The following is a 20341-nucleotide window of genomic DNA, read 5'->3' as shown; positions in this document are numbered from 1 at the left end:
TGCCATTCAGAACAGGCTTGGCGAATGGCTAACTGTTCTTTTTCGAGAACTGAGTAGTTGATCTTGCTGGTTGTAAGGGCACTGGAAAGCGACGAAGTCTTCTTGCTTGTCATTTCTGGTTTGCATCAATACAGCTCCAAAGGCATTGTGGGAGCATCGGGTTCCACGATGATGGGAAGGGTCTGGTTTGGTTGTTTGAGACCGGAACTGATACAAAGTGTATTTGAGAGTGCTAAATTCAGTCTCTGCTTCCTCGTTCCAGTCAAAACGACAACTCTTCTTTAGCAGTGCAGTTAAGGGAAGAACAATGTTACGAGAAATTGGAAATGAACCTTCAATAGAAGTTAGCTAGACCTAGAAAGCACTGGATTTGCTTCACGAAAAGGACAAGGCCAGTTGAGGTTGGGAGTTGTCTTGCGAGAATCCATTTGGACTCCCTGTTAGACAATATACACCCGAGATAGGGTACAGAGGATGCACAAATACACATTTTTCTCTGGTTTAGCATAGAGATCATGTTGGCGTAACCTTAATAATACCTCTTGATGATGGAAAGTATGATCTTCTGTGGACTTGGAATAGACCATTAAATCGTCCAGATACACTGACAGATTGAAATGAAAGGTCTGAGAAGACTGTCTATAAACCGCTAGAAGATGGCAGGCACGTTGACTAGGTCAAAAAGCATGACTTTCTACTCGAAATTACCTTAGGGAGTCCTAAAAGCGGTCATCCATTTTTCATGGAGGTCCAACTTACGAGAACATTACTGCCCCCAGAAAGGCTTCCAGGATGTGTTTTAATTATAGTTGCAACATGACCCCTTCCAATGTAGGTGCTTATCCAGTCCTGGTTTTTTCTTTGCATTCTTGGACTGGTGGTCCTAGTTTTATAATGCCAAATGTGGAACTACAAATCCCAGAATGCAAAGGGGGAAAAAAAACAAGAACCAGATAAGCACCTACAGATTGGAATGGGTTATGATGGCAAGTATGTAATTAGTGGCATGGGGTATCTGCCTTGGATAGTGATCTGGTTCAGTTTGCAAAAAATCTATGCTAGGTCGTGACTCCTTTTTGTATCTTTCTTTGGCACTAAGAAAAGGGAAAGCCCCGCAGGGGATTTGGTTTCCCTAATACATCTGTTCTGAAGATGGTCCTTTTAAAGCCGCCTCCTCAGGCGCTGACCAGGTGTACATGCATCCAAAAGGAACTGAAGAATCAGGAAAGAGATCTATGGTAAAGGCCTTGGAGTCCGAAGAGGCAGTTTCTTAGGAATGTTATCTTCAAAGACATCTGCGAAGTCTGCATACCTTGACAGAATGTTATTGACGCCAATACTGGCACTGTCTTCTTGGACTATAGCTATGTCGAAATGCTCAGCAGTTTCAACAGGATAACAATGGGAAGTACAATATTCAGATGACAGATGGACCATATGGGTAGACCAGTTGATGCTCTGGTTGTGGCTGCAGAGCAATGCAATCCCTAAAATAAAGTTGGCTGCACGGATCGGGTCAAAAGACCACTCCTTGCGATGATGATTGATGTCCGTTTTCATCAGGAAGTTTTTCTTGATAATAGGTCCTGAACTCAATGGTCGGCCATCAACCCCTTGAACTGGCTGGGAATATTCTTTATCTATGGTGGGAATTAAATGAATCTTTGACCATATCTGATCCAAAAAGGTTGCTGCCAGCTATGCTGTTATGAAGGGCAAGGGCAGAAAGGGGTTCTTTATCCTGCGTAGTTTGTCTGACCTGTAAAACCATCAATCTGTCGTGAGGAACTGAAAGCTTCTCTGGTTTCTTTGAGGCACTATTGGCCAAACCCCGGGTCATCGTCCCTTCTAGGACCTAGGTCTTCCATTTTCCTGTCTTCAAGGGGTAACCTGTGGGCAGTCTCTCAAAAGGTGTCCCTTGGTTCTGCAGTAAAGACATAGTCCTGGTTCTCTTCTTCTCGATCGTTAAATTGCTGAAAGAGGACGATGGGTAGCACCAATTTGCATGGGTTCTTCTGTAGGAGTTGGTTCTCTTGTGGAAGGAGGTAAAGAAAATCTCAGATCTGAACTGGTTTTCACGGTTCCTTCTTCACTCATCCTTCCTTTCCATGAGTTTGATCTCAAAATGAAGGACCATGGAGACCAAACCAGTGAAGGACTGGGGACACAGAATAGTTTAATAAATCATCCTTAATGTCATCTGTTAAGCCTCTTCTATAGATCGGATATGGACCTGTTTCTGGCCAATCTGCCACAGCCGCTATTCTCTTGAAAAGGGAGGTATAGCATAAGATGTCAGAAATGCCTTGCTTAACATCCAAAAGGTATTCATAGGCAGAAAATGTAATCTCAGGTCACTAAAACATTCCTTTTAGAGCCAGAGTAAAGGCAGCATGATCCAGCAGAAAAGGGCTAGAGGAGGTTACCATGGGTATAGCCAAGCTAGGGCATTTCCTATCCTATTGGACATCATCAACCCTACTTTAGAGCAATCAGCAGAATAGGGCATTGTTCGAAAGGTAAAGTAAACAGTCCAAGAATCAAGAAATTCTCAAACCTTTTTTGGGGATCTATCAAACTTCCCAGATGCTAATGCTAGATGGGGAAGGTTGGCTGGGTGTTGTTCTCTTGTGGTCACCATAGGTCGTAAGGGTGCATTTTTTGCCATAACGTTCTGGACTTCTATTGTGAGGTTCTGTACAGCTTTCCAAAGTGCTTGAATCTGCTCCATGGTGGCTGTAGAACGTTGCAACCTGTCATGGTTATCCCCTTGAATAGGATTCTCACCTCTGGGTAGGTCTTGCTCCTCTGTGGTTCTCCTTCTTCCTGTCTTCTTTTGAGAGGTTACTCTCTGTTCCTTGAAGAGAAACGGACAATCCCTACCTGTCACCATTATGTCTGTCCACAAACAACCGGGAGAAACAAAGGGACTACCGGCGGGTCGACCTCCAGGGGGAAAAAGCATGAAGGCACAAAATAATCTGCAGTTTGTTTTATTATGTGTAATTCCTTTGTTGGCAGAACTCCTCCATAAAAGAAGCTGTTCCTGGCCCTGATGAAGGCAGAGGTTTTGTGAAAAGATCGCAACCTCTAAGCTGAAACTCGGGTTGGCGGATACCAATTGACCCACCCATTGAAAACACATTTTGTTATCTCTGAACTGGGGCGTCGGAAGGGTTGATTCTTTCACCACGGGCTTGGACGTTTTTTGGTCTCCCAATTTGGCCTTCAGCCGGGACCAAATGGGAGTAGCTACTGTCATTATTTTTTGTTTTTGTTTTGATTGTATTTTTCAATTGTATTTGTGCATCGTATCCTTTGTGCATGTTATTGGTGCTGCTTAGGTATGACTGAGGCATGGGTTATGTATCTAGTATTGTAGTAGAAAGGGTATATGAACATTTATTGTGTCTTCTATGTATTTTTTCGTCGTGTGTTGTAACATTTGGATGAATCTTGCACAACCTTTGCATTACATTTTTTTCGGGACTGCTTGCGGCTAATACATCACATTAGAGTGTTATGCGTGGGACCATTTTATTGTTGGTTGTTGACTGATCCCCATTGGTCCCCTGCACTTGATGAATTCAGATTGGGGTGACCTTGTGTTTGTGGTGTTGCCCACCAACACCAAGGAGAATCAATGGGACGAATGGAGGATCAACCTCCAGGGGGACAAACCTGATGGCGCAAAAAACCCTTTGAAGAAAGGCTCCAATAAATGGTAAAAGCAATGTTCAAAAGAGAAAAACGCTCTTATGCAGATTAACTGTTTCATCTATGTTGGTTAACATTTTACTGTTTCTGAGTTTTTGTGCCATGATATTTTGGGGATGAGTTAATATGGTTCTGCATGTAGCTTTTCATGATTGTTTTGTTTAATCTGAATTAAAAGTCTCCCTCTCTATTAGCAACCACATAATTATCTACTGTGTTTAGCATTAGCCACCCATCAAATGAATGAATACTGTTTCTGTATTTTTGAGAATGTCAAAATGGTGGCGCTCAAATTGAAAGTGTTAATTTGTGAGTCATGGACTTGATATTAATAAATGTAAACCTTTATAGCACAACAAAATAGAATGTGTTATGATGGCAAGTGTAGTGATTTGTTGTGTTTTTCATTGCTCGTAGAATTGACATTGGGGGAATTGCTTCATGATAAACTGTAAGTATAACCTTCTTGTATTTTCATGTATGTTTGTTTGCTGTATTGTTCCTCTATTAATTGAAATATAGTGCTACTCCATTTTGACCTCTCTTCTCCAGGATGAGACTGCAGTGTTTTTAGCAGCACACACATTGTTATAGTCCTTCTTTGCTTCTTATGTGAATCCAGAAACGTGCACATCCTCAGCCTGCCTCCTCAAGCCCCACCCCAGGCTTCATTCCACAGTCCCTTTTTTATGCATTTTACTGAACACATGCACCACCACAGTTTCTTCTCACACTTTTAGTCCTTTGCTTTTTCTCTTTTGATTGTTCACATCACCCCTCCCCGGCCATTGGCATTGGGTTTCCCTCTACCAGTGTTAAAGGGGTTTACCTCCAATGAGTCTTGTGATGTCACTTTGTGGTCAATGATCCACAAATGACTTGTTTACATTGTTTGGCGCCAGACCACAATTGAGACTCCTCTCTACTGTGATGGACTTTCATTCAGAACTCTTGATCGTAAAATAATATCATTACAAGATAATGTATGTCGGTTTTGTAAGATTATGGACCATCAGGAGACTATTCGACATCTAATAACGGAATGTACAATGCTCAGACAAAAGCGTGAACAACATTTGAAACCTGTATTTCAAAACCTTAGGCTTCTTACATCTCGACGCTATGTGGTGGATGATCTACTGCAGATATACAACAAGCTTAAGAATCGCTCTAATTGCATTTCTGAACGATGTAAAGTTACATGAAGAACAAATATAATTCTTGAATTAACTATAGTAGTAGATCGAGAAAATGGTGCATATTAACCACGATGTGCTTCTACATAGATGCCTGTTATCCACACCCGTATTGAAATCTAGCAGGGCAGCATTGTTTGCTAATAATGATTAACAATGTTTTAAACAATGTTATGTTCTGACATGGTATCATTTTAGTATTCCTTCTTTTTCTTTTCCCTGTTTCTTTGATGATTATTATGATTGAGATGCCCAAGTGTTAAACATGTACTAATTGATGAATTTTGATTTTAATGAAAGTATATGCAAATTTGCATGTCTTTCTATTATGCAATATTGTATTATGCTATTTTTGTCATATTGGAAATATTGTAAAACTGATTCAGTTCAGTTATATCAATAACAAATAGATTTTAAAAAAGCTGGTGAGTCAAACCTGCTGTTTTGAATCATTGGCTGTGCATTGCCAGCAACCGTATCTAGTCCTATTTTCACTCACGTGTAGACAGAAGCAAGCTGAAGTTGTTAGTTAAACCTTTAACTGTGAGACAGTAGCACTTGCGTGTAATCAGTAATTTTGCTTTTCACTCACGTGAAGAGCAAACGTTGCAGGAAGCCATTGTTGAATACTTTAAACCTTGTAAACGATATGAAGTGGTCAAAATGTGTTTCCTCACTCGAATAAATGTTGTGCTTCAGTGCCTGTTGGGTGTTGAAATTAATTGTTTATACGGAGCGTACAGTTTCTTTTAATTCATGGTGCTTATATTTGAAGTAGGGTTATACTGGTGTTATCTATGTCACATATGGCCCATACTTGTGGTTAGGTATTGAAATACATTGAACATAGAGACTATTTGTAAATCAATTATACACTTATTCATAGTCTTATTAGTTAGGTTTATACATGAGTTTTATTTCATAGTACTCAGTAAGCTGGTTCTGAAACAATCAAGGTAATATATACCAGTTTTTCTGAGATAGGCAGAGAAATTAGAGCATAAGTCTCAAATGTATGCTAAGCCAAACATTTTCAAAACAAAAATAATGCCATTGCTTCACATTAGGCACACGTTATAGCATACGATTGGTACTCATGCCATATGCATATAGGGACTCTCCCTTGGTATACACCTTGCAGGCTCCACATTGATGTACCCACTGGTCTCCCAGGTACTACCCTAGACCTGCACCTCATGCTCACCGTGGAGCACACATTCAAGCTGGGGGCCTTACATTTAATGCCACCGCTTTCCCGCACCTTTGTACTATCGGTATCCCATTCTACCATCAGTACCCTTCAAATGTATATCGTATGCACTCTGACATCTTCTATGCAGTCAGCATTTATTTGTGTCACTCCAGCTGTGGTTATGGTTGCAAGGCAAAATTGTAAAAGCCCAAAATGTACCAGTTATGGTAAGCTGCACAACCATATCTCGCACCACCACCACGCACTGCTCACACAAATACCCAGGACATCAAAGATGACATCACAAATAATGTTGCGCCACCACATTAAGAGTGAGGCCTAGTCTGCGACAGACAGTGGTGAAAGCAGCTGCGCGTCATGGCAATGAGTCCTGAAACATTTCTCCCATTCCCCTCTTTCCCAGCAAGGGAATTAGCCGAGGAGACCTTGAGGCCTGATGGATAAACCTTAATTATATCATGTCCAGGCCTTGCGAAACTAGAAAGGAATGTGTCTGAGCACTGGCAGGGCTCTGCCCGTCCCGGTATACATACCCGTGGGAGTCTGGGTAGAGGTCCTGAGCTGCTAAAACAACCCATCCCTAGATTTAGGGCACTAGTATCCCCCGGGAGAATGGTCATCTTATTTGAACTGCCAGATGCCCACAAACAGAACTCCTAAATCCTTGATTAGTGAGGTCATGTGAGGCCCAGGTGAAGTCCTGGGGAGGGGCAGCTGACCAGGTGGGGAGCGAAGAGCACAGTGTCCTGTGAGTTGTACTACAAGATGCCAGGATTGAGGCCAACAAATCTAGTTCTGCACTGGGGAGGCGTGTCTGGAGCACCTGTGTCTGGGATCGCAAGAAGATCGTTTTTACTCCAGAAGGCTAATTTGACCTTGAAAGTATCCACTGAGTTCATGTCGAAGACCAGGAGCACATGACAGATTTGACTCATGTTGAGGGTAACATTACCAAATGCATGCCAATCATGTATTCTGGACTCAAGGTGGCCAGGCCTCCAGATAAGGTGGGTACTAGGCCTTTTTACGCATGAAAATCTTGCAAATACGACAGCTGTATTATTTTCCTGGGTACATTTAAACACGGTTTAGAGCAAAGGGCAGTGCAAAGGTCAGGTTACTTGATAGAAACTAGGAGGCTTCTTTTGATTTTTATCTACATGGATGTAGTTGCAAGCCACCTCTGAAACGGAATGTATTTCTCTGAAGCCTTTCAAAAAATGAAACTGCACACTGTGATAAAAGGAAGGGTTTCTTTCCGTTCACCTTTAGAAGCACAGTGCATAATTTCCTAGAATTTTAGGATTGTATAATTAATAAGATGGAAAACTAAGTTGCAATTTAGAATTAATATTTTGTAACAAATTATACTTTTTTTTTTCCTCCAGTGAAAGCAAACCAGTATTGCACAATTGTATTTTTCAGAGTTCAGATGCTGTGTGCGTGACCATACGGAGGCAAATAATTTTTACATTGATAATTTAATTTACACTATAATTATAAGTGTGTAAAATGATGACTATGCACAGTCTAGATTACATCCATTCAACCTTGCAGTCAATGAGGCACATTACTATAAATGGTCAGTGGCAGCAGAGTCTTTGCTCAAGGGTAAATGATTGTCATTACACCAATCACAGGTGTTCTAGCCTCTCAAATCTTCAACTCTACAATTAAAACATCCAAAACCTGACTCTCCAGGAAGTGCAGGCACTGTTCAAAAACATACAAATGAAAGTTACATTTGTAATTGAAATAGAAACTCTGCAAAACCTGTCCCTGTGATAATCCAGATAGGTATTTATATAATGCTTCATAAATGGTTTGTCCAACATCTAGGTACTCTGATTACTATACCTCAGTCGATAACCGACCTCTGAAGGATGTTAGCCAATAAGATAGCTCAGCCAGTTGAGCACTCATTGCTGCAATCTGTGCGTGATCTGTAGGTTGCAGCTCGAATCCCGGGATATCCAATTTAGCCTTTCATCCTTTCAAAGTCGATTAAAGGAGTACCGACTTTGGTTTGGTGATAATTGTGATAAATATGTTCAATGTACGGTGCTTGGCCAAAAGCTCTTTATAAATAACCATTTGACCATTAGATTAGATGTGGAATTTAGCATGGAGTCATTGCCTCTGCACTGTTGTATCATAACATTGGCATACCATTAGGTAGTAATAGCTCCAGAAAATGAGGACTCATTAAACATCAAATGACAATTCTGCTATCGAACCTCAAAACACACAATACAATTCATGTTTGCTTTACTATGTAATTGGCTAGGTTTTTGTGATTTCAACATTTAAATATATACAGGAGAGATCAAAAGGCCAGACCTTAGAGAAATAATGAAAGGTGTATTCTGTCACAATGCAGAAAGCTGCTGTATGGTAATCATTTCCAGACAGTTTGTGTATGCGTCGGCTGGATGTCACATACATTTTACTCTCTTGCAAAGGAGAAAAGTCATTTTTACTCCCTAAAAATCACATTTACTTTCAAAGTTTAAAAACGGGGAGTAAAATACTCCCGCCTCAAAATCTTTTCTGGAGCACTGGGCGGGGCAGAAGACCATGTGCTGGGGGAGAGGGGTTTGAGTAGACTAGCTGTGTACAATCGGTCAAGATGCCTTGGGGGACTGGTAGTATGTACATAGGGGGTAGCCAATGAAGATGGGGAATGAACATCGTCTACTGCTTACGTGACCAGTTACAACATTGTCTATTAAAATGCTGTGTTTGCATTGAACTGCCAGAGATCTCCGTTGCAGTTGGGTTCGTAACACCCTTTGACACCAGTTTCCCTTTTGTATACAAATAAACCTTGTTATCCTTGCAAAAGGTGTACCAAGTAATTTTCCTCCCAGGATTGTGTTTAGTCTGGTTGTCCGGTGGTCTGCCCTACAAAACTTGGGGACCCCGACGTAATCCCAGACCCTCCGGAGGGACGGAGGATTCCTGGCCACACATCCCGAGGGGCCATGCCCACCAGCGGCGACCAGTGCCCATGTGCACAAACTGGATAGGTTTACAGGAGCCATGTTACCAGAATTCCTGTCTATTCTTTGGAGCAGGGCACCCCTCCCGGATTGTGCAGATCGTTGATGGGACCCTGTGATGGAGGAATTGAGGAAAGCACGTAGATGTAAGTGCAGGGATAAGCGTGACTGTTGGCAGATGTGGAGGAACGTGGTGACGCAGCAATGTGTGTGTTGAGTACCAAGACCACGTAGCATTTTGTTTTATGATTTGTTTATTATTATTTGGCGAAATGAGGTTAATGGAGTAACACGATTCTTCCCAATTAGGGGAAGAAGACCGCGCTGAGGAAAAGATGAATAAAGGTAGTCTCTGTATATTGAGTGGGCCTGGGATCTTCCTGTCTGTTGACACGCCCCCTTTACAGCAAACACTTAGTATTTTTTGTGTTTTTATTGATGTTATTCTTGTTTTGGTGTGAACCAAGGAGGGTGTATTGTGTAGAATTCTTGTAGCAGAGTGGAGTTATGGTGCGAGTGGTGTGTGTGCGCACGAGAGAGCATGGGACGTATTGGTGTGGGACTGCAGGGAGGTGTGAACGATGGTTGTGGTGCAACAAGGGGAAGGGGTGGGGGTATTGGAACTGGAAGGGGTGGGGCAAAGGTACTGCTGGCTCGGAACCTGAATATGTAAGGGTTATTCCAATGAACTCTTGACAGTGGCTGCTAAATTGGAGCTGACAACCCCACTATGATATATGATGTATCAATATGTGTTATGATTATCAAACGATTTATCATTTATAACGCATCTGTACACAAGTGTTTTTAGAATATATGTGCGTAGCATTACCATTGTATAAGGAGACTATTATGACGTACCATCGCAAGTGGGTGGCCGAGGCAAGGGGTGCGGTTCAAACGGGGAACAAATAAAAATGAGGTTCTAGGCCATCGGTACACATTCTTGGCAGCAAAGTATAAGGGGAACAATACAGAAAAGGTAGCAGGCGCCCCTCTCTAGCAAGAACACGGCATGATAACCTGTTCAGTGGTTTTTAACCACTTTGAGAGTTCGCAGCCAAGTTGAAAAGTAGAAAAGAATTGTGGAAGATGATGGAGGATTTAGAGGGCATTCCATCTGGCCATGTGAAGACATTGTTGTGTGCCCCTACTGTAAGGAACTCATGGTGATAACAGTAAAGATTATTATTAAACAATGAGTGCAGGGTGGAAAAACGCCTAACCTAAATCTAAGTTGGGAGCAAGTGTAGACCATCAAATGAAAAATAAGGCAGTCCTAATCGCGTTGTGTCAAATAAAAGGGCCTATACTAAGAAAAACCTATTGTCAAGTCCTTACAACTAATTTCCGGAAGAGTGTGGGATAGTGTTTCAATAAAGAAAGAAGTGTTCTCAAATAATAGGTCTGGTTGGCTTTTAGCCAGGGGTCTCCCTTCCCCACGTTTTCAGCACTTGACAAGGTGGGATCTTGGAGCACAGCATACGCTCAAGCTTTCTCTGCACGAGTCACAGTTTACATTGGGTGATGGCTTCGTCCCTATGTCCCCATATTTTGGTCGCCGACCCTTCCCGTATCGTATTTAACAAATCAACGAAACAGTTCCTTTTTCAATGTACTTTGGGTGATAACTTTCCACTGTGGATCTCCCTCATTTGGGCTCCGACCCCTCTGACGTTCGCCTCCCTCCTTGGGGTTCACTGTGGCTTTTTGTACTTTCACAAATCTTGATGTCTAAAACAGTTGTTAGGGCTTCGGCCCTTTTGTCAACTTCCCTCTGCCGAGTTCACTCTGGCCAACTACAGACAGTTTACTCGGTCAACTCACTGTTTATAGGGACTTTAGACTTCGCCCCTTTCCATTAGCATCCCTCTGCCGGATTCACTCTTGGCAACTTTTCCAAACAGTTCACTATGGAACTTTTAGACTTCGCCCCCTTTCGTTAGCATCTCTCCACCAGGTTCACACTTGCTTACTTCAACACATGGTTCATGCGTTCATTTCACAAACCAGGATTAATTTCCCTTCGCAGTCATCTGCCGGTCAAAGACTTTAGGCAGGATTTTACAAGACCCCTGTATGAACACTTTGACCTCCTTTCGCCTGGTTACGGTAGTTTCTACCATCGGGTAATCGTCCAGAGTTTCTGGCTTGAGCACACATGTGGTGCTGGCCTCCTCTGTTTCTGGTTTTCCCCCCTCTTTCCTCATTAGCCATTGGCTACTTTTTGTTCAACACAGTTCGATTTCTTATCGATTCTCCCTTCAACTCACTAGCTGTGATGAACCGCTTGCCTTTCTTTATTCTTGGAGTCAAGGTTGGTACCACGAGACCAGCATCCTTCCCCAGCTTGGTTATCAGCAGAGGAGGGTCTCGCATACCTTAGAGATCTGCTGCAACACACGCTGGCTCTTGTTTGTGGTTTTATGATTCCTTCTGTGTAGGATTCACAGGTCTTGGTCAGAAAGGGGAAGGCAACGTCTCCCCTCGTCACCCTCTTGATCTGTTTCGTCTTTCTCCTCCTCTTGTACTGCCGTTTTGAGTTAGCTCTCATATTGTGCGGTCTGCCTTACTCGCCTTGTGCTCTCTCATTCTGCCTTTTATCGCTATTTGGAAAGGAAAGGGCCGTCAGGTGTGTGTGATTTTTGGTCAGTTGCCTGACTTTGCCTGACCCTTGGGTTGGGACATGTTGGCTACAGTTCTTTTATTAGCCCATTGTTTCTCATGATGTAAGCAAGTATTTGTGTCCGGGAGGAGGTAAGCGGTTGGTAGGGTTCAAGAAATAGACAGTGGGTTGGGGGGGGAACAGTGGTGGTTTGCTAATGCAGATCGGGAGTTCTGGAAATAACCAGATGGATGTGAAAGTATTGTCGTAAAATGAACCGTTGGGATTGTGGGTACGGTAGTGTTTTTTTAATGCTGATTGAGAGTTTGGAAAATAATAATCAGAGGGGCGTGCAGAAGGAGGATGGAGAGCATTTGATTGGAAACCAGGAAAACAAGGATTCTGTGAGTTGTGGCTTTTGTGTAACAGGGTTTGGGCTTCTAGTTGGCTTACCAGATGTATAAGGGTGGTTGGATGTTAATAAGGGAGCTTCTTTGGATGGAAGGGAGGTAGATGTAGAATAACCAAAGAAGGCTTCAGGGACTTCGTTCCTGGTAGAATACTGCATCTCCCGTTGGGCATTCCCCCAAGCATAACCCCGGGCTCCCTTACCCAGGTGATCCTCCCTCGCTTGTCCACCCTCAGGGACGGGTTTACCACGCAGGCCGGGACGTTGAACACAAAAACCTAAACTGGTGAGGAGCTGATGACTGTCAAAATCCCGTGGACTGGAAAGGCCAAGTTCGTCCTATACCGGACCTCCTCAACTTGAGGAACTCTTTACTATGATATGACCCTCTGCTGGAGTAAACAGACAGAAGGACCATAGATGTAACATTGGGACCTGAGAGCGCCAGCCCTCCCCTAGCCACCTGAATAAGGGATTCTCGGGGTCTACTCAGAAGAATACCCTCAGGTTTCTCAGACTGCCCAGACCATGACTAGTGCCCCGTCCATTCAAGAACCCCCTGCCCTGTCAGCAACACTGCCAGCAGTACAATCACAGCCAGAAACACAACAGTCCCTGCTAGGATGCTACCCCACTTGCACAGCCTCGGGATACACAAACCCAATCCATGTCCCTATGCCCACTAAAGCGCCGCTCTCTTTGTTCTCACAGGGCCAATACTAGAACCTCTCGCGAACCCCATAGCATCAGCAGCTGCTCGCGAACAAGAACGGGGAAACATAGGCTGTAAACCACTAAAGCAGTTGGAAGATGCATTGAGGAGGACACAGGAGGAATTGGCACGGCTGAGAATGGCTAAGAGGGATAGACAGAAGGCACCTAGTGGAGTGGGCGAATGGAGGGCCGGGGATATCTTGTTTAGGATTGACAGTACCACCATTAGAGAGGTACATATTGAGAAAGAGGATGGGATATGGGGCGGGGAAGACAGCGGGCAGGTAGCTTGGATAATGGGACGATACGGTTGGAGGATGAGATGGGTGGTGGACCATGGGAAGAGGAATGGTTATGTGATTTTACCGACGGACATTACAGAGTGGTATATTTCATCGTGCTCAAAATAGCAAATATTTCTATTTCTTTTTTATTTGAAGGGGGGACCCTGATTTTCCACCGTTATAACGCCGCCCCATCCCAACCTATTTTAACCCTTTACCCCACTACCCTTTATACATTTACTTAATATTTGCTGTGTTTTTCGGTGTTCTAGTCTGCAATGAAATGTACCACTCTGTAATGTTTTAGTTGACCTGGCTGGGTACCAAGAGGAATGGGATATGGTGGAAGAGGAGGAGGCCCCATCAACGATATCACCACGGGTGGAGAGCCTGTTGGGGCCCAGGTTGAGGAACCGGTATGGGTGTGTGGCGGTGGCCAAGGGGAAGCAGGTGGAGAAAAAGAAGGTGAGGAAGATAGTGGGGGGCACAGTTCCCACTGTTGCATAAGGGACCAGGAAGGGCACAGTATATACCATGGCCGTACATGGACAAGAATAATTTGATAAAGGCACTGCCATCCTCACAGCTGGGGCAGGGAAATGGATTTATGCATTTGAAAAGAATACGACAGGGATAACTTTGGCAGTGGGTGATTTGCAAAGTTTATTAGTCACAATATTAGGGGATAAAGCCGATGATATTTGGGCCATGCCGTGGGATCCTGGAATGTGCCTACAGATGAGTCATGATTGGGCACATTTTAGTGGCATCGGGGCCCGAGTGTGGGCGGCGCTGCGATGCACCTACCTGGACACAATTGACCTCCAGTCAATAATGCAGCATACAATGAGGGATGATTAGGATCCCACCCAGTACATTTTGAAGACCCAAGTGATGTGGCCAAAAACGGGCGAATCATGGGATCGTCCTATCCCATTCTTCTATTTTGTGGTTAAAAAAAATGGCTCCCAAAGGAAGTGCAGAAGGCACTAAACAAGATAGTGGGGATGGAGGCAAAAGGGTGGGTGGAGATAATCTATAAATGTACATCATTGCAAACGGCTAAATAAGAAATAAAAGGAAATGCCACAGAGAGTACAGACGGAGGAACCGAAACTAGCACAAAAGAAGTTGGTGACGATTTCAGTAGAAAGGGCAGTAGTAACAGTGCTGCAAGACTCTGAGTTGGAGCACAGTGCAGCCCAGACAGACGTGCGACATGCACCTCTATGGGGAGGGGGCTACAAGTGGAACAGTGGGTTTCAACCAAAATATCAGGGGTGCCCCCAGGGAGGGAATCCACGGGGGAGAGGTGGGTTTGCATGGTCCTGAGGAGGAAGGGGAGATTTCGGGAGGATGGACTTGAGTGGAGTTAGGGATTTGAGGGTTGGCGGTAACATGTATGGGACAATGTTGGCCACCCAGGAGGATCGGACATTTCTTGAGGGAATGCAGGAGCAGGCCAGCGGCTGCCTATAACCAACAGATACCCTCAGTCAAAAGGGAAGGTAAACTTCCAGCTGGCTCTGCACTCAACAGGACGTCTTGGTCTTGCCATCACAAATGACAACGCAGCACACAGCACTCAGTTTTGCTCTTTATTACCGTTGATAAAGCTTGAATTTATTGGTACATCTGAAAACAATACAAAAGAAGCAGCACAGTGCACTACACTTTGCTTTTGTTAATCGTGAATCATAGGAAATGTAAAATGGATTTTAGAAATAGTAGATCATTCCACAGGAGCAGGGGAGAAAATACCCCTGAAGAGAAGGAGTTTTGTTTGATTTTATATTAAGGCTTGTTTGTTTATTATAATGAAAAGGTATCTCAAGAAATATCTCTTTCATGAATAATTGACCAGCCATGTAATTTACATGTATCCAAACTTCTCATTATACTTCTACCTTTCATGGAAAAATAGTTTTGGCTTCATAACGGCCTTACATCTGAAAACAGGCGTACACAAATTCCAACTGATGCGTTTCACCCAACGGGCTTCCTCAAGTTCAAACAGTTCTGAGTCCCGTCCCTTCTATATACGAAACACGATGCTTCATCTAATTCAAAAACATAGTTTTATATACATAAGTGGGCCTTTTGTACTTGGCTGTAATCTTGGAGTTATTTATCCGAATTTCACATATCGCATACATTTTTCATTTTTGGAACATGGCAGTCAGTATGTTCCTATATTATTGTCATAGTTTGTTACATCTTTGTTTGAAAATAGCATTCACAATTGTTTACTTTGAAAAATCTAAAGTATACTTCCAGCTCCCTCAGGGTCCGTTATTTGTCAAAGAAACGAGCCTGGGGGTAGATCTGTCTTTGGCTGGGGCCTCCCTTTGGAACAGCCTCCCTGCCACCTTGAAACTTGAGGAGAACCATGTCTGGTTCGGGAAGCACCTCAAGACCTTCCTCTTCGCCTCTGCCTTTGCCCCTCTTCTCCCCTGCAACTGTTTTTCCCAGGCACTGTGCACCTGGCCACCCCCTGTCTTTCGGTCCCAGGTACCTGCTCACCCTGTCACCCTCCTGCACGGCCTCCCCTTGCACTGGGGTCTGTATCTGTACCCTTACAGTCCCCCACCCACTTCTCTTCTGCACTTATCAGATATACCCGATCTGCTTAACCCAGCACTTGCCACTTTCCGATTGCACTTCCACCTATATTTATTTATTTTTTATTTATTCTGTTCACTCCTCTGTTCCACACTTTCCACCTCTTCCCCCGCCCCCATGTACTTTCTCCCTTTTCCCTTTCCCATGCACTTGCACATTCTTAATATCACTGGGCCTAGTAATACTGTTGTTGTTCTCCCCTGTTCCCCTCCCTTCGCCTGGTCGCGCTCTAAAACACTTGGGTATGAGCGTGATATAAATAAAATATATCATATATGTATAATATCTCATCCCCAATGTAATGCTAAAATGAACAGCACCTTGCCAAATCCAGGTCACAATGCTAAAATGGATACCATATTACTTTGTGTGCAATCACAATGTCCTTCTCAGTGGATCTTTGTTACAACAGAACAAACAGAATACGTGATAATTGTTATTACATCCTTATAATCAGTATATATGCTGAAAACACTCAAATGAGTTTCTTTCGATCATTACTGTCCTTGTTAACATGTTTGAAACGTATGCTCTCATATACATTAAGATCTATTTTAGCATAAAGATAAAGTGCACAGTGCATACCAAAGATAAGGTGCACAATGCAAGATCGAAGTTTACAATTTTCAGACACTGTGAAGGCATCATGAAGTAAGAAACAGACAACAGACTTAAAGTTCAAACAAAAAACATTTATGAACTTAAATGTCAGGATGGTTGAAGGCCTAACTTGCCCTCTGCTAAGGTGGGATTTCCCTACCTGAACGAAACTAAGGAAAGTCAAAGTCAAAGAGTTCAACTCTGCGCCAACTGGTTGCTTGGCTTGCCCCAGAGTCTCACCGACTACCAGGTTCCTCCATGATCAGTCTCCCTGCACTGCCTCCGGGCCTACTGTGCACTGTAACTGTAATCTCTACAGCTCCTTGCATTTGCCCAGAGCCGCACTGCCCTGGCTGCACTCGCTCGGAGCATTGCTACCCTGATTGCACTTCCTCTTCCCACCCCCCCCACCCCCTGCACTTTTTGCGCTGTTTCACTTGAACAATCTGAATAACACAAGGCCTAGTAAGATCGTTTGTCATGTCCTCCCTCTGTCTCCCCTACCCCCCGTGTCTTGTCACACCTAGAAACACTTGTGTACAGGCGCTTTATAAATGACATGACCTTTATCAAAAGTTTGTCTATGTCTAAAACCTATCCTTGCCCTCACAAGTAAAGCTAATAAATGTGTAGGGATGTCAAAGTTAAAAGAAATAGTGTTCATCTCAAAGTTCTGAGCTTCTTCCAGTGTGTCTGTTTCCTTCCTCACACCGGCACCCCTAAAGCTTCTTCCTGAATGCGGACAGCACTTTGGGCTCCTCAGCAGCTCCTGCTGTTCGTACTGGGCTATGGGGGCTCACAGGCTTGTGGGAACTACACAGCCGACACAGATCAGGTCCCTTAACTCTTCTGGGATAACTGCTGGCATCCTGGCTCTTTTTCTGGTCTCCTCACAAGGGTATTGTGCTGTCCTCCCACACACAGGTCTCCCTGTTGCGCGCTCTCTCTCTTGCTGTGCCAGTCTCCTTTTATACACCTGCAGCCCCTTGACAGCCTGCAGGAGTGCATGTTTCATTAGCCCTGACTAACCATAATTAAAGGGACATGCCTGACCTTCGCAGCTTCTTGCAGGCATCTTCCTTGTCCCACTGCCAAAATGGTGCAAAGGTGTAGTCTTCATCACTCTTAGTTGCCTCTTCTCCATCCCAGTACTGTCAAGTGTCTCATTGGGGAAAATGAAGGGAACTAATGTTGTTAGGAAGTACACATGTTGCCATAGAATCTCAGCTACTTAGTCCACAGTGTCCCCGATATATGAGTGCAGCGTTTCAACAAATGGGAACAAAATTGCGTCTATAAAAATAGTTTTTTTCTAACAGCAAGCCTATTGATGCTACTATATGTCTATACAGGGGTCTTTTTAATCTCTTATGTACTTCAGGGATGAAATATATCGTAGGTGCGACTGGATATTGGACTGTTAAATATTATTTTCCCTCCTATTCCGAAAGACCCCTCTCATGCAATCCCCTTAGCTTTTCATCATAAGTGCTCTTATATTGTGTTGTGGGGTCATGTTCCAGTCTCATATATAATTATTCAATTGCCGCCAAGCCTCATGAACGTAATCATCCGTGTTCATTACCACTATATTTCCCTCTTGTCTGAATCATTTATCACTAAGTCTGTGATTATTTCCAAATGTGCACAGTAAACATAGACTGGGGCTTAAGACCACTGTTTACTGCCAATTTAGTATTCATAACGCACTGAAAGATTGTGTCAAATCTTTCTTCTTGATTGTATTGAGCCCATGTCACGCTATGGTTGCTTAATTGCTAGCTCGAATGTTCTTTCTATATGTGTTTCTTTTGTGACTTACCTTGTGTGGCATAAAATGTAATCAATTGGATTTTACAAATAAATGTGTACAAATCTATGCACACCTGAGCATACTGCAGACTAGCTTTGGGACAGAAGTCCAGTGCTTTTAATAAAAGAGCCATCTCGGTTTCATTCAAGACTCTATTGGACAAATTAATAATCAGCAGATGTTCCTCTTTTAATTCTGTTTGCACGTCTTCTTGCCATAGCATGTCTGTTGACCATGTGCTGTTTGTTCTGTCTTGTCTTGCCTTCATCCTCCTCTACCTCGGTCTTGTTTCCATTGATTTGGCTTGGTTGCATGCTTTCCCTTTTAGTTTCTTGCTCTCGATGTGCAATAGCCTAATTTCTTATAAAAACATAAGGCGCAATGGTGTTTGTGCCCCTTCACTTTCAGAGGTGTCCATATTAAACACTCCAGTTCTCAACTGCGTACTTGGCAGCTCTTGTGGTGTTCTCCTTCTAGCGCATTCAAGCCTCATGCTGTCTTCAGGAAAGCAGTCACAGGTGTTGATGATTAGTTCATCATTCATTAGTGCAGGGAATTCGGTGTGCGCGCATGTAGTGTGGTTGGTGGTGATTGTACCGCTGAAGTAAACGCCACTGTACTTGTCAGACACTTTCCTGTGCACCCAACTGAAGGAGGGAGTGGGTATGTAGGACCTGACAATGGCCTCCCCATTTACCAATAGTATTTCCTAACCTAAGGGTGTTAGTAATCTATTCTGAGGCATCCGTTCAGCAGAATGGACGATCAAACAGTATTTTCCATCTAGGGGTGTCACGGTATGATAGCCTTCTCCCCAAATTGCGGTATACCATGCTTGACTGGGTATAGCGCACATTTTAATTACCTTTTTATATTTATACAAGACTTTCTTAAGAAAAGTAAAACTGTCGCAAACACTCGCACCACAAATCTAAACTGCCCCAAGAAGTTGTCTTTTTAAATAAATGTTTTTAGTATTGTGACGATTTACTAAATGTCTTCACTATTCCCCAAAGGGGAGCCCTTTCCCATGAGGCAAGGGAGGTGAGATTGCTACCTGATAGTCCCGCTGGGGGGGGGGTGGTATAATACAGGAGGAGCTCATGTGGAGGGTCGCCACTCCATCCCCCCTAGGGATAAGGATGCCATCTGGGGTACAGGCCTTATGAGAGCATCATGCCCCCACGTACTCTAGCGTCTCCTTCCTCTGCTAACCTCTTTGTGGACAGTAGAGTAAGGCAGAGTACCTCAAGGTTCTTGAAAATACTGAGGAGAAGAAGAACCAGAACCTAGGTGATCAAAGTACTGGGACGAGTTGGCCCCACAGAGCAATGAAGATGGAACCTGTGAAAGAGACAAAGGACTTATTCAATGGGCCCAGATACTGCTGGCAACTTTGTTTAAAAATCATCAATGGACTAAACACAGAGTCTCGGTCAGCCGCGGAAGACTGCAGGTGTGCTGCGCACTGAACGCGGAAGATAAGAAATTGCGTTGCTTATCCGGAGGGAGATGGCTCCATTTCTGCTGACAGTCCGCCACGTCTGATGATCGGACGGTCTGCAGGAGTGGACCGGTGCCCAGCAGTGTCGAGAGGAAGCAGAAACGCAGATGGCAGCGGGAACACCATTGCACAGCCATTGGGAAAGCAAGACGCTGGAGAAACCGAACGCCCACCATCCCAGGAAGCCTCAGCGGTGTGCCAAAAACCAGGTAAAGGGTGGCACAGGAGACTCGGAGGGGAAATGGGGCGACTCAGCAAGAAGGCGCATGCAGTTGTCCCTAGGCTCCTTTGCAACCAAAACGTTTGGGTGGCACGGCAGCGGGGCAGGCAGGCTACAAACCATCTCTTCCTCATTGCAGTGGCGTAACAAAGCCCGTTGATCACCACAGAAGGGTTGAGGACCCTAAGTACCATGAAAAGAACTTCAGAGGGAGAGTCCCTCACAACAGAGGCAGGCATAAACCCACTGACGGCCAAACCATGGTCTGGGACCCAAAGCAAGAAATTAATGACTCGTCTTCCTTGTGGCAGTACTTGGCAGGGATGTGAACCAAGTGGCCAGATCAAAGAAGAGGAGAAGCCAGGGTCGTGGAGCCTCCTACTACTGAGTTTGGTGTTGTAAGTGTGAAGTCTAATAAAAGGACCACCAGTGGAAGGGAGCC

General features: G+C 44.0%; 1 protein-coding gene across 3 annotated transcripts in view; it reads left to right on the top strand.

The window, feature by feature from the left end:
- Positions 1-20341, top strand: part of NAA35 (N-alpha-acetyltransferase 35, NatC auxiliary subunit) — a 1572250-nt gene that overhangs the window by 48422 nt on the left and 1503487 nt on the right. For all 3 annotated transcript variants that reach the window (XM_069625850.1, XM_069625849.1, XM_069625848.1), the window contains exon 3: positions 4135-4168. In XM_069625850.1, coding sequence (XP_069481951.1) covers positions 4135-4168 — 34 coding nt within the window. The remainder of the gene's footprint in view (positions 1-4134; positions 4169-20341) is intronic.

The sequence above is a fragment of the Ambystoma mexicanum genome, chromosome 6p (assembly GCF_040938575.1).
Source record: "Ambystoma mexicanum isolate Mex_15411 chromosome 6p, UKY_AmexF1_1, whole genome shotgun sequence".
NCBI lineage: Eukaryota > Metazoa > Chordata > Amphibia > Caudata > Ambystomatidae > Ambystoma > Ambystoma mexicanum.
The sequence above is the reverse complement of the archived record's forward strand: the minus strand, read 5'-3'. Positions and strand labels throughout refer to the sequence as shown.